The 17,539-nt window shown below is 42.0% G+C and overlaps 1 protein-coding gene and 1 pseudogene across 1 annotated transcript; one reads left to right on the forward strand and one right to left on the reverse strand.

The window, feature by feature from the left end:
• The first annotated feature begins 872 nt into the window (after positions 1-872).
• On the forward strand, positions 873-15,534 carry LOC122044529 (annotated as a pseudogene).
• Positions 15,535-15,936: 402 nt separating this feature from the next.
• Positions 15,937-17,275, reverse strand: LOC121989451 (histone-lysine N-methyltransferase 2D-like). Its single transcript, XM_042543525.1, has one exon. The coding sequence runs from the start codon at positions 17,196-17,198 to the stop codon at positions 16,560-16,562; it is 639 nt and encodes a 212-aa protein (XP_042399459.1). The 5' UTR covers positions 17,199-17,275; the 3' UTR covers positions 15,937-16,559.
• Positions 17,276-17,539: the final 264 nt, after the last annotated feature.

Below are 17,539 nucleotides of genomic sequence, written 5' to 3' on the forward strand. Positions count from 1 at the left end.
GATAGGGTAGCTTAAAAATCTTTGCATCAGCTATCCTATCCATTCCCTAAATTATGCATTTATGAACAGTACTTCTCTAAATTTAGGGATTGGATTTCATTCCCTAAACATTATAGAGGAGAGAGAAGAAATAGGAAAGTTGATATATGATGTATTGAAAAGTGGATATCCAAATTTAATAAAGTAACTTTTTTACCCTAAATTATGTATTTTGGATAAGAAAATTGGTATGAATGCTCTTATGCTTGGACGTAATTATTTATCTAGAACTTCCCTCTCACTCTCACTTTTTTAAAAATATCTTATGACTTTCTCATATTTGACGGTCTAGTTCAATATTAATCGAACTTCGAGGGTCATGATGAAAATTATTCTGAATTGCAATCAAATTAAATTATTATTTGTTTATTTATTATTTCGCGCTTCATGAACGGGGAACGAAATATAGAGCCGACGAGTCTCGAAGGAGCGAAGAAGAGCCAAAGACGTCTCCCGTTTCTTGGCGCTCCTTGAAAATTGAAATTCTGCTTCCTCGCCGTCTTCTCACGTTGCTCGATCGAAGACCAGCGATCTCCTTCGTTCTTCGCTAGATTTCTGCTCCAAAACTATCTTTTTCAACTATTTTTTTTTTATGGATTTTCTAATTTTGCTGGAAATTTCGCCCTTCAAAAAGTCGTTCTTTTGCTTTCTCGATTTAGCCTCCGATTTCGTGGAAAGCAAAGCACGCCAATAGCCGAGAGATCGTGTCTATGGACTTCTCGGAGCCGCGATCCAACCCGGTTCCCGCTGCAGCTTTACCCAATCGCTTCCTTGCAATTTTGATCGTCTCAGGGTTTCGGCATCAGTGAGGAAGAGGGGGAGGGCTAACTTCCATGGGGTTCGACTTGGCCGCGCATCACCTCGCTCGCTTGGGCATAGTGTCGGCGACTTCGGACCACGCTTCTGAAGTGTTCAACAACATCTTCTGTTGGACCCCATGGTAGTTTTGATATGATCAACCAAGTTGGTTAGGTCCTGCTGTGTTTGATCCCTGTGTCTGAGTGTGCAGGAGCTTAGGAACACAGGAAGTCGAGCGGAAGACGCAGCTAGCGAGAAGGACGGCACGGGAATGGAGCCGACGGGCTCGGTGCGTCCAAAGGACGAGAGAGCTGCGGAAGAGTACTCCGGTGGGCGTAAAAAGCGTGCGCGGCGTTCGAGGGACGTTAAGCCAGGACGGAAGGCTGCTCGAGGAGAAGGCCGGGAATTGGGTTCGGGTGAGCCCTATTCCGGTTGGCCGCAATCACCTAAAAGAACGGAGCATCGGAAGCTGAAGAAACCAAGCTGAAAAATGGAGCTGCCAGCTTGGAGGCGCCTCCATCATGAAGGCGCCTTCAACCCTGTTGAAGGCGCCTTCAACAGGTCTGTTTTGACCGTTTGCGCTACGGATAAAGTTTTATCTGCTAACCGAGCTGGAGGCGCCTTAAACCTTGTTGGAGGCGCCTTGGACCCTCGGGATAGAATTTCCAGGAGCTATAAAAAGGCCCCTGGAGCTAGGAATTCAACTACAACTCAAGCATCCAACTTGTAATCCATTCCTAGCAACTAAGTGAGCGTTCTAAGTGTAAAAAGGCTTCTCCGCCTACAGTAAAGGAGATTCTGCTAGTAGAGCTTTTCATCGCCCTGGATTAACAACCTCCTTGGTTGTAACCAGGTTAAATTCTGTTTCTATTTCTTTTTCTGTCTCCTTAATTTAGTTGTTATTTTATTGCTGATTTAAATTCTGAGTTGAAATCAGAGGAGGGTATAGTTTGTTTTTATTTTCAGAAATTCACCCCCCTCTTGCCGGTCTCCGCTGCACCAACAAGTGGTATCAGAGTCTGATCGCCTCAGAAGGACTAACCGCCAACTGAAGCACTACGATCAAGACGATGGCCGGAGCAAACATCCATCCCCCGAAGTTCAACGGAGACTTCGCCACTTGGAAGCGCAAAATGGAGGTATTTTTTAAAATGGATTTTGATATTCTTATTACAATGAAATATGGTTTTGCAGCACCGAAAGATAAAGAAGAAAACATATGGAGCAAGAAGGAGCAAGCCGATTTTGTCGCCAATGGAAAGGCAGAGTTCCACCTGCTCAGTGTGCTACCGCCACAGGAGGTAAATCGGATCGGAAGCTACGACTCAGCGAAAGATCTCTGGGAGAAATTCTTGGAGCTTCACGAAGGTACTTCCGAAGTGAAGCTAGCGAAGCGCGACATTCTCCGGAACCAGTTAACGAACCTCCGGATGAACTAAGGCGAGAAGGTAGCGCAACTCGAGGCGAGAATCAAGGAGCTGATAACGCAACTAACGAACCTTGGAGAAGAGGTAACCAACCGGGATTCGATCCGATACGCGCTCAATGCCTTCCCGAGAACTCCAGAGTGGGCCTCCTTAGTAGATGCGTACTACATCTCTAACGACCTCGAGGTAAGTACGTTAGAATAATTATTTTCAACTTTTGAACTTCACGAATCTCGAGTTTCAGAACCCAACGGAGCAGAGAAGACAAGTCAGAACATTGCCTTAAAGGCAAAGATGAACAGTTTTGACTCCGAAGCCTCAGTCGACGAATCCGAAGCGGCACTACTGGTAAGACGCTTCAATAAGTTTTTTAGTACTAATAAATTTAAATCGCAGAGGCATCATCGAAAGAAGAGGGCGGTTCGCTGCTACAACTGCAACGAAGAGGGACACATCAAAGATGACTGCCCAAAGCTAAAGAGAAAGGAGAAAGAAAGGGCAAAGCCAAAATACAAGAAACGAGAACCCTCCAAGCACAAGAATCTGAAGGCTACTTGGTCAGATTCGTCAACCTCTGAGTCGGACATCGAAGAATTCTCAGGGTTAGCGCTATTAGCGAACCATCAACCGGAAGAAGACTCAGGCTCAGAGATGAGCATCGATGAAGGGGGAGGAACATCAGAAGAAGAAAGCAGCAATGAAGGGGGAGCGTCACCAGACCAGGTAAGTAAGGTACGCAATCTGTGCTGTCGCCGCAGGAGGTAAATCAGATCGGAAGCTACGACTCAGCGAAAGATCTCTGGGAGAAATTCCTGGAGCTTCACGAAGGTACTTCCGAAGCGAAGCTAGCGAAGCGCGACATTCTCCGGAACCAGTTAACGAACCTCCGGATGAACTAAGGCGAGAAGGTAGCGCAACTCCAGGAGAGAATCAAGGAGCTGATAACGCAACTAACGAATCTTGGAGAAGAGGTAATCAACCGGGATTCTATTCGATACGCGCTCAATGCCTTCCCGAGAACTCCTGAGTGGGCCTCCTTAATAGATGCGTACTACATCTCTAAGGACCTCGAGGTAAGTACGTTAGAACAATTATTTTCGACTTTTGAACTTCACGAATCTCGAGTTTCAGAACCCAACGGAGCAGAGAAGACAAGTCAGAACATTGCCTTAAAGGCAAAGATGAACAGTTCTGACTCTGAAGCCTCAGTCGACGAATCCGAAGCGGCACTACTGGTAAGACGCTTCAATAAGTTTTTTAGTACTAATAAATTTAAATCGCAGAGGCATCATCGAAAGAAGAGGACGGTTCGCTGCTACAACTTCAACAAAGAGGGGCACATCAAAGATGACTGCCCAAAGCTAAAGAGAAAGGAGAAAGAAAGGGCAAAGCCAAAATACAAGAAACGAGAACCCTCCAAGCACAAGAATCTGAAGGCTACTTGGTCAGATTCCTCAACCTCTGAGTCGGACATCGAAGAATTCTCAGGGTTAGCACTATTGGCGAACCATCAACCGGAAGAAGACTCAGGCTCAGAGATGAGCATTGATGAAGGGGGAGGAACATCAGAAGAAGAAAGCAGCAGTGAAGGGGGAGCGTCACCAGACCAGGTAAGTAAGGTACGCAATCTAACCCCAACTCAATCTTTCAAATTTATCAAGTCTCTTTCTAAAGAGTTAGATCAATTAGAAAAAGAGAATGTTGAACTAAAGTTGAACCTAGCAAGAGCATGCCCGTTAGAAATGTATGATCATCTAAAATCAGAAAATGAAAATTTAAAATTAGAAATTGAAAAATTGAAAAATGATGCATGTTTAAAGAAATTTCCAAAGTCAAAAATTAGAATTTATGGTAAATTAAATTGGTATATAAGGAAGCATCAAGGTCAACTTAGAAAAATACCAAGAAACTATGTACCCCCTAGATTTTTGAATAATCCTGTAGGAAGGAACCTCTATTGGGTTCCAAAATCTGTGCTTAATTAACTTTTCAAAAATTAAAAGCTTAAAGTGAGAAAAATAAACATTGAAATTCTCTATTGAAGCTTTGTCTAAGGAAGTGGTTGTTGCTCCAATAACCAAGAAGGCCTAGTGCCTCGCCACGACCTGGAAGCTAAAATATTGAAAGAAAATGTTTAATTAACTTTCTGAAAAAGCATTAAACAAGAATTTTAAAAAAAAAATGCTTTGAAAGTTTATCAAATATTTGTTAAATTAAACAAAAATTCCTTAGAAATTTTTTTGGAAAATTTATTTTAACATAGCTTTTTTTTTAAAAAAAATCATTTTTAACTTAGAAAATTTTCAAAAACCACTTAGAAAATTTTCAAAAACTTCAATCTTACTTGAAAATTCTTAAGACCCCATTTTTGCTGTGATCAAAGGGGGAGAGAAAAGTACAAGTTTAAGGGGAGTTAGATGTTTAGGGGGAGTTAGATAAATTTAAAGTTTTTTATTATTATTATTTTTATAAATGTTTAGGGGGAGTTAGAAAAATTTAAAATTTCTTTTATTTTTATAAAGTGTTGCAATTTTACTAATTGCAAAAATTATGTTTAACTTGTTAGTTTAGTAATTTTTCTTTAAAATTACTTTTTATGTCTATTTTAACCCTAACTTGAACTTGGGTTGATGCACATCAAAAAGGGGGAGATTGTTGGACTCCATGGTAGTTTTGATGTGATCAATCAAGTTGGTTAGGTCTTGCTGTGTTTGATCCCTGTGTCTGAGTGTGCAGGAGCTTAGGAACACAGGAAGTCGAGCGGAAGACGCAGCTAGCGAGAAGGACGGCACGGGAATGGAGTCGACGGGCTCGGTGCGTCCGAAGGACGAGAGAGCTGCGGAAGAGTACTCCGGTGGGCGTAAAGAGCGTGCGCGGTGTTCGAGGGGCGTTAAGCCGGGACGGAAGGCTGCTCGAGGAGAAGGCTGGGAATTGGGTTCGGGTGAGCCCTATTCCGGTTGGCCGCAATCACCCAAAAGAACGGAGCATCGGAAGCTGAAGAAACCAAGCTGAAAAATGGAGCTGCCAGCTTGGAGGCGCCTCCAGCTGGCTTGGAGGCGCCTCCATCATGAAGGCGCCTCCATCATGAAGGCGCCTTCAACCCTGTTGAAGGCACCTTCAACAGGTCTGTTTTGACCGTTTGCGCTACGGATAAAGTTTTATCCGCTGACCAAACTGGAGACGCCTTAAACCTTGTTGGAGGCGCCTTGGATCCTCGGGATAGAATTTCCAGGAGCTATAAAAAGGCCCATGGAGCTAGGAATTCAACTACAACTCAAGCATCCAACTTGTAATCAATTCCTAGCAACTAAGTGAGCGTTCTAAGTGTAAAAAGGCTTCTCCGCCTACAGTAAAGGAGATTCTCCTAGTAGAGATTTTCATCGCCCTGGATTAACAACCTCCTTGGTTGTAACCAGGTTAAATTCTGTTTCTGTTTCTTTTTATGTCTCCTTAATTTAGTTGTTATTTTATTGCTGATTTAAATTCTGAGTTGAAATCAGAGGAGGGTATAGTTTGTTTTTATTTTCAGAAATTCACCCCCCTCTTGCCGGTCTCCGTTGCACCAACATCTTCGTTGCGCTGCTTTGCGGATGCATCGTAATCGGGCACCTTATGGAGGAGAGCTGATGGATAAACGAATCAATCACTGCCCTTGTAATCGTGAGTTCCTATGGTTGATCTCTCTTTTTAATTTCCTGTTGGGAGTAAACCCGTTACAATCTGTGTGATCGTCTCAGAAGCTCTTTTCCACGCTTCTGAGTGCGTATCAGAGTCACAAGAACTTACAATCAAGTAGGTTTGAACAGATAATCTCAAACTGTCGACTCTAGCGAGCCGAGCCACGCGCAAAGTAGATGAGTCGCGGACACCGTGAGTTGTCGAGTAGCGCCACGTTGGTGCTGAGAGTTGCTGACAGGATGTCGAGAACTGCAACACGAACTCAGAGTGGATGCCGAGTCCAGCAGAGCGCTGTCTCTTTAAAACAAATTCGGCCCCTCCGAAGTGCTCAGAGGATTAGGTGGGTGTCTGTTTCCTAGGATAAAACGGCAAGATCACGAGCACACCCGACAACTTCTGAACTAGATCCGAAAACTATCACTGTTTCTGTTGAGCAAAAGAAGTGCACAACAGAAGGGAAGGAAACATGGGGATTCAAGGAGGACAAAGCTCACAGATCACTTGAATTTTTTCTCTTTTTCTCTTTTTTTCTCTGCCTTTTGCTTCAATCCGCTCAAGGTCTTATATAGACCTCTGTTGCCTTTGTTCTGCTTGCAAACTCGTTGCAAGCACAACAAGCAAGCCACGTTGTGGCTTGCATGCTTGCCAACATGCCAGCAAGCCACAACGTGGCTTGCATACAAGCTGTGGCTTGCTTGCAAGCTTGCCACGTGTTGTGGCTTGCTTGCAAGCTTGCCATGTGGCGTGCTGGTAAGATGGCGACCTTCCTTGTCTTGTATGCTGGCCAACAAGTTGTTTAACTGATGTTACAAACAATGGGGTTCATAAAAAGACCCCTCGGGTTGATGTCATCCGGGCCCTGGATTTTTACCCCCTTTGTTTTGAATCAGCCGGAAGACTTCACTTTCCTTGTGGGACTGAAACCCACACGTCGTATTTCCATTCAAGTTTTTCCAACAATCCCCCACATGAATGGAAACAAGGATATGTGATAGTCTTCGACAGTTGAGTCAAGTATAGGATAGGTAGGTGTTACCCTTTGAACCTTCCCTTGTAAACTCTGTTTGCTCACTGGCTGATTAGTAGACATGAGGTCTTTGAACTGTTCGGTCGTTGGTGTAAGCATGGACAGAGGTGTACCCACGACTCTCCCTAATATAGCTCAGGTCTTATGAGTGTGTTCGTTCTTGGCCATGAACACGCTTGATTCTGTGAGAAGTTCTAAGAATTGTGCCTTCAATTCTTTTCAAAGTGGCCTCACTTCTTTCGCACATAGGTGATCCCTCAAGAGTTACTCTTTACTCTTCTTGATCATTAAAAGTCTATCGGCTTACCCTGGTCTGGTCACTGTTTCATTAGGCTACCCACAATGTGTCTAGTCAGTACAGATTAGTTGGCCCTTTGAACCTAGTTCTTAGGATCTCCAGTCAGCATAGGTTGGGTGTCCTCTGCACTGATTGCTGACAACGGCATCAAGCACATTCCCTGTGATGAGCTTGCAACTAACTCTCGATTTAACCCCTTGGTTAGCGAATTCGCTAAATTATCCTTTAACTTCACATAGACAACAGTGATAACACTAGTTGAGAGTAGTTGTCTAATGGTATTATGTCTACGACGTATATGTCTAGACTTACCATTATACAGATGGCTCTGTGCCCGACCGATTGCTGATCGACTATCGCAATGTATGCAAATCGTCGGCACAGGTTTTAGCCAATATGGAATATCTTCTAAGAACTGTCGTAGTCATTCAACCTCTTCACCACATTTGTCAAGAGCTACAAACTCAGATTCCATCGTGAATCTGATTATTACGGTTTGCTTAGAAGATTTCCAGGAAATGACTGCACCAGCTAGAGTGAAGACATATCCACTCGTAGCCTTAGAGTCTTGTATACCAGATATCTAACTTGCATCATTGTATCCTTCGATCACAACAGGATATCTTGTATAATGCAGTCTATATTCACGAGTGTACCTTAAGTACCTCAGTACTCTTGTTATCCCTTTCCAGTGCTCAATACCGGGAGTACTCGTGTATCTGCTAAGTCTGTTTACTGCGTAGGCTAAGTCTGGTCGTGTACAACTCATCAAGTATATCAGACTTCCAATCACTCACGAGTACTCTATCTACGAGATACTTTCACCTCGATTTTTCGATAGATGTTGACTCGTATCTATCGGCATTCGTGCCAACGCAGTATCACCCTTGGTAAATTTCTCAAGAATCTTTTCCACGTAATGGGGCTGACTAAGAACAAGTCCTTCTGTCGTTCTAAGAATTTTGATTCCTAGAATCACATCAGCTAGACTCATGTCTTTCATGTCAAATCTTGAGTTCAACATATCTTTAGTGGATTCGATTATCTTATTATTACTCCCAATGATAAGTATGTCATCTACATAGAGGCACAAGATGACATAGTCACTCTCTGTGATTCTCATGTAGATACATTTATCACATTCATTGATCTTGAAGTCACATTCCTTTATGGCATTATCAAATGTCTTATGCCACTGCTTTGGTGCTTGTTTCAAACCATATAATGACTTCACCAATCTACAGACCTTGTGTTTCTGTCCTAACACAGAAAACCCCTCAGGTTGGTCCATATAAATTTCCTCTTCTAAATCCCCGTTTAGAAAGGATGTCTTTACATCCTTTTGATGTATTTTGAGATTCCATAGAGCAGCGATAGCCAACAATACTCTAATGGAAGTTATTCTAGATACCGGAGAATATGTATCGAAGTAATCAAGGTCTTCTCGTTGTCGGTATCCTTTGATTACCAATCTGGCCTTGTATTTATCGATTGTACCATCTGATTTCATTTTCTTCTTGAAGATCCACTTACAGCCTAGTGGTTTACTTCCCGGAGGAAGATCCACAAGTTCCCAAGTGTGATTTTGCAAGATAAATTCTATCTCAGATGCAATTGCCTCTTTCCAGTGAGGGCCATCAAAAGAGCCTACAGCTTCTGAGTAACTTCGGGGCTCACTTTCCAACATGAATGTGATAAAATCCGATCCATAGGATTTTTCTACCCTAACTCTTTTACTCCGTCTAGGCTCAACCTCCACGGTTTCCTCGTCATCATCATCTTCTTCTTCGCCTGGTGTTTCGGTTGCCCGTTTTAAGGAGCTAGCATCCTCTCGGATCTTATATGGAAACACATGCTCGAAGAACGAGGCATTTCTCGATTCGATTATCGAGTTCTTGTGTATCTCCAGTATGTGTGACTCATACACATAAAATCTATATGCAGTGATATTTTGTGCATAGCCAATGAAGATGCAATCAACAGTCTTTGGTCCTATCTTAATCCTTTTCGGATCAGGCACCAACACTGTGACAAGACACCCCCACATTCGTAAATATTTGTAGGACGGTTGTCTTTCATTCCACAACTCATAAAGACTCTTATCTATTTTCTTCCGGGGCACCTTATTTAAAAGCTAATTAGCTGTTAACACAGCTTCCCCCCACATGAACTCTGGCAGTCCAGAGCTTAATAGAAGAGCATTCATCATCTCCTTTAGAGTTCGATTCTTTCGCTCAGCAACTCCATTTTGCTGAGGAGTATAAGGAGCTATTGTTTCGTGTCTGATCCCATGTTCAGCACACAACTCAGCGAATGGTGATACATATTCACCGCCTCGGTCACTTCGAACCACATTAATCTTTCTATTACACTAGTTTTCAACCTTATTTTTATAGAGAGCGAATTTCTCTATAGTTTCATCCTTACTTTTGAGAAGATACACATAACAGTATTTTGTATTATCATCTACAAAAGTGATGAAATATTTATTACCACCACGTGTTGGCGTACATTTCAGGTCGCACACATCAGTGTGGATTAGGTCAAGTGGTTCATTACTTCTTTCAATATGTTGAAAGGATGACCTTGTTATTTTCGCTTCAACACAAATCTCACACTTGTGTTTTGGGTCAAGGTGGAATGTAGGTATGCTTTGCATGTTTATTAATCTACGCAATACATCGTAGTTAACATGTCCTAGTCTACCATGCCACAAACACGAAGACTCAAGCATATAAGTGGAAGAGCTTTCATTTTTATTTATCTTGGGTCTAATGGCCATTACATTGAGCTTAAACAGCCCATCAGATACATAGCCCCTTCCTATAAACACTCCGTTCTTGGACAGTACAACTCTGTCTGACTCAAAGACAATGAGAAAGTCATGCTTGCTTAACAGTGATCCGGATATTCGATTCTTTCGAATCTCCAGAACATACATCACATTGTTCAGAGTGAGATCCTTGCTCGAGGTCATCTTCAACACCACCTTTCCTTTGCCCATTATGTCCGAGGTTGCTAAGTTCCCCATGAACAGTTTGTCTCCAGTGACTTTTTCAAAGTTGTGCAGTAGCTCCTTGCTGCAGCACACATGTCTGGTGGCTTCAGTACCGATCCACCATTGCCGAGGATTGGAACCTATTAGGTTCACCTCAGAGATCACGGCACAGAGATCCATATCCTGTTCTCCTGCCAGGTTGGTCTCAGGCTTTTTCTTCTTTGGCCTTTTACAGTCTGAAGCCTTGTGACCCATATGATCACAATTGTAGCATTTCCCTAAGAACTTCTTTTTCATGTTTTGTCTTTTGGGTTGCGTCGTGGAAGATTTTGGATGCTTCCATTTTGAGCTTTGTCCGTGCTCAATAACATTGGCTTTTACAGTAGTCTGAGAGAACAGTTTTCTCTCCGAATTCTTGTTGTCTTCTTCTAGACGAAGGCGAACAACAAGTTCCTCCAGGTTCATTTCCTTCCGCTTGTGTTTCAGATAATTCTTAAAGTCCTTCCAGCCAGTTGGTAGCTTTTCGATGATAGGTGCCACTTGGAAGGTTTCGCTCAGAGTCATACCTTCTGAGTGAATTTCTTGTAAGAGTACTTGAAGCTCCTGGACTTAACTGATTACAGACTTCGAGTCACTCATCTTATAGTCCAGGAAACGACCAACAATAAACTTTTTGGCCCCAGCATCCTCCGATTTATATTTCTTGTCCAGAGATTCCCACAGTTCCTTTGCCGTTTTCATCTCATAATACACAAGATAGAGTGAGTCGGCAAGATTGTTAAGGATGTAGTTTCGACAGAGGAACTCAGAATTGTTCCATTTGTCGATCAGAAGGAGTGTGTTCACCTCATCTACACCCTTAATAACCTTGGGAGTTTCCTCGATCAAGATACATGCCAGACCTAACGTGGTTAAGTAGAAGAACATCTTCTGCTGCCACCGCTTGAAATTCACTCCTGTGAATTTTTCTGGCTTTTCCCATGATTGATTGACACATTCCCAATCGGGGCGGAGGAGGCCAGCACATGTTGATCCTGTTGCATCTCAACATTTTCTGTCGCCATGGTAACAGAACGAATCTATTTTAAGCTTTGTTGGGAGTAAACCCGTTACAATCTGTATGATCGTCTCAGAAGCTCTTTTCCACGCTTCTGAGTGCGTATCAGAGTCACAAGAACTTACAATCAAGTAGATTTGAACAGATAATCTCAAACTGTCGACTCTAGCGAGCCGAGCCACGCGCCGAGTAGATGAGTCGCGGACACCGTGAGTTGTCGAGCGGCGCCACGTTGCTGCTGAGAGTTGCTGACAGGATGTCGAGAGCTGCAACACGAACTCAGAGTGGATGCCGAGTCCAGCAGAGCGCTGTCACCTTAAAACAGATTCGGCCCCTCTGTGGTGTTCAGAGGATTAGGTGGGTGTCTGTTTCCCAGGATAAAACGGCAAGATTACGAGTACAACCGACAACTTTTGAACTAGATCCGAAAACTATCACTGTTTCTGTTGAGCAAAAGAAGTGCACAATAGAAGGGAAGGAAACATGGGGATTCAAGGAGGACAAAGCTCGCAGATCACTTGAGTTTTTTCTCTTTTTTTCTCTGTCTTTTGCTTCAATCCGCTCAAGTTCTTATATAGACCTTTGTTGCCTTTGTTCTGCTTGCAAACTCGTTGCAAGAACAACGAGCAAGTAGGGATGGCAATTTCACCCGAACCCGATGAAGGATCCGACATCCGACCCGAATGGAGGAGGGTATGGAGGGACTATCAATACCCGATACCCGACCCGAATACCCGATTAAATAATATATATACATATATTAAAGAAAATTTTCTTTTCTAAAATCAACTTACTATTTTTTGTTGATATTAGTAGGCCTATAAAGATGTTTAATCTATTTTTTTTAATTATATATATATATTTTAATAGGATGTTAATTTTAATATGTTTTTGTTGAATGATAATAGCTCGATAGAAAGAAGAAAAATTACACGTATAGAATATATCCGGTCTTTTAATGGGTATGGGTATACCCATTGGATATCCTATACCCGATGGGTATGGGTACAGAGGATATAGAATCCGACCCGAACCCGACCCATTATCATCCCTACGAGCAAGCCACGTTGTGGCTTGCATGCTTGCCAACATGCCAGCAAGCCACAACGTTGCTTGCATGCAAGCTGTGGCTTGCTTGCAACCTTGCCACGTGTTGTGGCTTGCTTGCAAGCTTGCCACGTGGCGAGCAGGCAAGCTTGTCACGTGGCGTGCAGGTAAGCTGGCGACTTTCCTTGTCTTGTATGCTAGCCAACAAGTTGTCTGGCTGATGTTACAAACAATGGGGTTCACAAAAGGATCCCTCGGGTTGATGTCATTCGGGCCATGGATTTTTACCCCCTTCGTTCCGAATCAACCGGAAGGCTTCACTTTCTTTGTGGGACTGAAACTCACACATCGTATTTCCATTCAAGTTTTTCCAACATTTCCATCTTTTTAGATCCGGACTCGAAGTATTACTTAGTCCCTTCTCCTTTGTTTTCTCGGCTGGTCCAGGGAATTTGCAAGGGGGCTGTCATTCTGCTGACGACCAAAGGGAAGAGCTCGCACATCTTCGTGTTCAGTGAAGATCTCTTTTTCATCTACCTTCTCCCTCCCATTATATTCAATGCGGGTATTTTTTTTTTACTCTTTATTTATTTATCCTAAATAGGAAGAAGAAGATGACATACTCCTTTCATGTTCTTCGATTCAACTTGGCATTATCTTTATTTTGATTTCATTCTCTCATTTCAGTATACCAGATATAGAGATGATTCTAAGAGTTGCAAATAGAGGATTTGTAGTTGTCTTGAACACAAACTTGTTTCAATCTTCTTTTTAACCTATTCTCGATGTATTGATATGGCCCAATTAAATTGGCTTAATCTTTCACATGGTTTGTAGGACATATGATATTGTGTAAGACATGCCATTCGGTTCTTGAGTGAATACTTGATGTTAGCTGCATATATACGTTGAGGAACACATTGATAGTAAGTGGATTATTCTTCTATTTACTATGGTGAAAATGGGTTGGAGACTATGGAATAAAAATCTGTTTTGCAAAGTGAGCCAATGCAAATCATTATTTTTTGTGGTTTTTTTTTTTTTTTTTTGGCTGTTTCAGCTAAAAGCTTATTGTTATTTCACAGTTGAGCTGATATACAACATTCTACATATTTCCATTCTGTAGCCATTAATGGTATATCATTTATTCTTTGACATTTGATGTTGTGGTTTCCTTGTGACCAGAAAATATCCTCTGTACCGAAGATGATTGAGCTTGAGACTGACTTGATCAATTTTATTTATTTCCAGGTTCCAAGTAAAAAAGAAACAATTTTTCCGCAATTTCATGACAATCATGTTGTTTGGTGCAGCTGGGACATTAATCTCATTTTTCATAATTTCCCTTGGTAAGTTCTTCATGTTGCCATTTATCTACTATCTGAATCCTCAGTTACCAGATCATCTTCTTCCAGTTGTAGTCTTTTGTTTCATAGAGTTGGAATTGTGATAGTCGAACCAATCTTTCCTTTTTCCTAGTGTTGTGCAAAGCTCTTCTTCTTTTAACAAAAGTGCACTGCCTTTTGAGAAAGAGAGATTCGAAATTTCTTTCAAAGTGTTTGTCATAAATTATACCTGAAGTTGGAATGGAGGTGTTAATTATCTTTAGTGCGAGGCACTGCATAGCAACATGAATCATGCCTATTGATTCAGTCTTTTATGTGTTATAAAAAACAATTATGTCAGTTGAAACTCTCCACTAATCAGTTCAAATGTTTCACTCTCCAGAAACTGCCATTTTGGTGTTTGTTCAGGTGTTCAAATATTTCATTGAGAAGTGTCACTTAATATATATCTTTTCTTTCTTTGGTGGTAAACACAGGTGTAGTTGCATTGTTCAAGGAAATGGATATTAGCTCATTGGATATTGCTGACTTTCTAGGTAATTTTTATTTTATTGATAACACATCTTTGTTTTCCCTATATCCTAGTGAACTATCATAACTTCCCATACAGACTTACTCCTTTGCTTTTGTTCATGCAGCAATAGGTGCCATATTTTCTGCCACAGATTCTGTTTGCACCTTGCAGGTAACTAAGGCTTCTGGATTTACTAGTTTTAGCAGATACTAGATGTTTGTTTTTCAAGATCAATCATCTTGTGTGTTCTGAAAAATAAATGTGCTAATTTCAGGGTGGACTGCTGAGTGCTTAATTACATCATCAAGAAATTGTACATTGGGAGGTTAGTTGATATACTTAACCCGATATTTAAGTATTTTGTTTTACCATTATTTCTGGAATTTTAATAATTAAAATAATCTTCATTTATTTTTCCTTCCCAGGCATTCTACTGATAGAGAAGTTGCTCTTACGATGCTCATGGCACACCTGTCATATATGTTGGCAGAAGTGAGATGTTTTAAAATATTTACTAGATAATTTGTAGGTACATTGAATTGATTATGTTCTCAAGGCTTCTGTTTGATGCTGCAGTTGTTGGATTTAAGCGGCATTCTCACAGTATTCTTCTATGGGATAGTCATGTCACACTATACCTGGCATAATGTCACAGAGAGCTCCAGAATTACCACCAAGTACGTTACAAATGTTCTTAATGCCTTTGAAGTTCCTCACTAACAAATACAGTTCACTAGTTCATCTCTCGTTGCTTCCTTTCTTTCAACTCCAGGCATGCTTTTGCTACATTATCCTCATTGCTGAAACATTTTTTCTTTCTGTATGTTGGAATGGATGCATTGGACATTGAAAAATGGAGATTTGTTAGTGGCAGGTATGGTTTAGATCAATGATAATTTTTTTCCTTTTTCTTTTCACTCAAAGTCCTTTTGTCATCTGCACATTTGATCAAAATCCTAAGCACAGAAGTACCAATGCTCCACTAGCCTACTATACATGATATCTAATAACTGTCGTAAGTCATGCATGTAGACTTTGTTATCCGCATCAAGATTTTTTCTTCTTTGAAAGTTGCGATTGTTTTGCTACCTTTATGATGCCACTTAGGTTTTTGGATTGATGACAAAGCCGCTGATGATGTTTTTATTGCCACATAGCGTAAAGCACTTCAGCAACATGCCCTCTGATCCATCAACCCGCAAAGCTTTACTCTGGCAGCTCATCGAAAATGGACATGGCTTGGAAGGTGAAGTAGGTGAACATATAGCTCAACCACCCACGGAAGATTCTTTCTTTAGGTTGTAGTTTGTTCGAATTTGTGCTTATGCATCAACAAGTTATCTTGTTCCTCAAACATATCGTAGTAAACAAAGATATTGCGTACTCTGATCCAATCTAGCTCAAGTTATCATGAAGCAAAGGAAAAATAGCTTGCCTGGAAGAGGTAGACGCCAAAACGCCTAGCTTCTTCTCATGTTACTGCAGGACATTTATTAGAATTTATAAACCTGACACAGTGCATAGCTATATAATTCAAAAGACCGATAGTTTTCCTCTGACAGACAACTTCAAAGCAATCCTCCGGATTTTCTGGATATTATCAAGACAGCACTGTTGAATTGATTCCAATAATTTTTATTTTCATACAAAGGCAATGCCAAACTACGCTCGCATTTGAATGATCAAAAGTCGTTCGACATTTTACAATTCACTGAAAACACACTAATTTTATTCAACAGAAAATGAAAATAATATCCACGAATGCGGAACCAAAGCAAGTTTAGTATATAAAAGCATAAACACACACACCTGACTGCTGCTTAAAGAAATTGTAGGAACGCAAACAGATACGAGAACTGACATTTAAAAGATACCATGCTGGACTGACAAGAGAAACACCTATACCTTCCTTACGAGTATGATAGCATGTTTACACCTAATCTTGAAGGACATATTGATAGAAAGCTTAATCTAAGAGGAAAAGAAACAAAAGGAAAGAGTTGTGGTAACAGAATGAGTAGAGCTAGAAGAAATAGGAATACGAACGATAGGACTTGTACTAGTAGTAGCAGTAACACCTAGAGTTCTTCCGGTCATATCTTCCCTTTGAAAAAATAGAGGGAGGTAGGTAACCGGAGAAGTCTACGGAAGGCATGCCAACTGAAACTGATCTTGTCAAGAATCACCAGATTTCAATCTTCTTTTGTTTCCCCAACGATCGGCCTTTTATGACCAAGACCACCAATTTGCAGATCCATTATCACCATAAAAACGGAACCTTTCGCCACTAAGATTGCATTTTTACCTCCACTGATTGGGATCCAGGCCGATTAGCACACACAAACGAGCTCCTTAAGGATCCTTGAAGCAAGATCGTTGTTGGCTGCGTCGGCGTCATCTTTTTTCAAGAAACAGGGAATGGGGAGTGAACTAGGAGCGGGGGATGCAGCGGAGTAGGCCGGCCCCGCGTACGGAAACGGCATATCGGCGAGGAAAACCTTCTTTGGAAGGACCTGCGGTTCCGGTCCTAACCGATCTGTAGAGCAAAGGATCGAACTATCAACCTCCGACCTCAGATCAAAGGTAGGAAAAACGGCCAGCCTCGGATCCTCTCCTCGTTTCAAGATCCGCACCTCCTGCATCACGAGAGGCTTTCGTGGACGCGGCTCGCCCTCGAGGACCCGCCCATCCGTGCGAAGAGGCGTCGATCTGCGTGGGTCAAGAGGCGCGTTCCCGGATTGGCCGGATTTCACCGCCTGAGGGGGCGGAGACCGAGCAGGAGGTGCAGATCCGCGCCGACAAGATTTTGGAGGAAGAACAGGGTAGAAAGATGGGGGAGAAGAAGAAGGAGAAGACCGGGGGGGTTTCTTGCGGCGGTGTTTCACCGGCATCGGTGGGGAGGGGCCGAAGGCGTCGAGGTGGCGTTGATTTCTCAGGCAATCCTGAGATCGGAGCACCGCCGTGGCCATTTGGGAAAAAACTGATTTGGGAAAGAGGAGGAAGGGAAGACGAATAAGTATTCGACATAACAAAGAAGCATTCGACACCTATTTTATAGAGGCCGACGCGTTCCATTTTGGAAAAGTCCGCACCGTTAATTTTCTGTGCGTCGACCATCTAATCCAGATAAGATCACATCGTAGGCGTCCATCGACAACGAATTCCACTCGATCGTTCCTCGCACGAAGATAAATATGAGGACGTCCTCTTAATTAGTCACGCGTATATCAGACGCGTTGCAAAAATAATCCAGGAGAGAAAATTAAAAAGAACCCCAATATTTCGATATAATTTGCAAGAGGATCACCGA

This window comes from Zingiber officinale, chromosome 1B, assembly GCF_018446385.1.
Source record: "Zingiber officinale cultivar Zhangliang chromosome 1B, Zo_v1.1, whole genome shotgun sequence".
Lineage (NCBI taxonomy): Eukaryota > Viridiplantae > Streptophyta > Magnoliopsida > Zingiberales > Zingiberaceae > Zingiber > Zingiber officinale.

Bases quoted from the DNA above. Each gene is read 5' to 3' on its own strand.
- LOC121989451 (XM_042543525.1), bottom strand. From the start codon at position 17,198: ATGGCCACGGCGGTGCTCCGATCTCAGGATTGCCTGAGAAATCAACGC.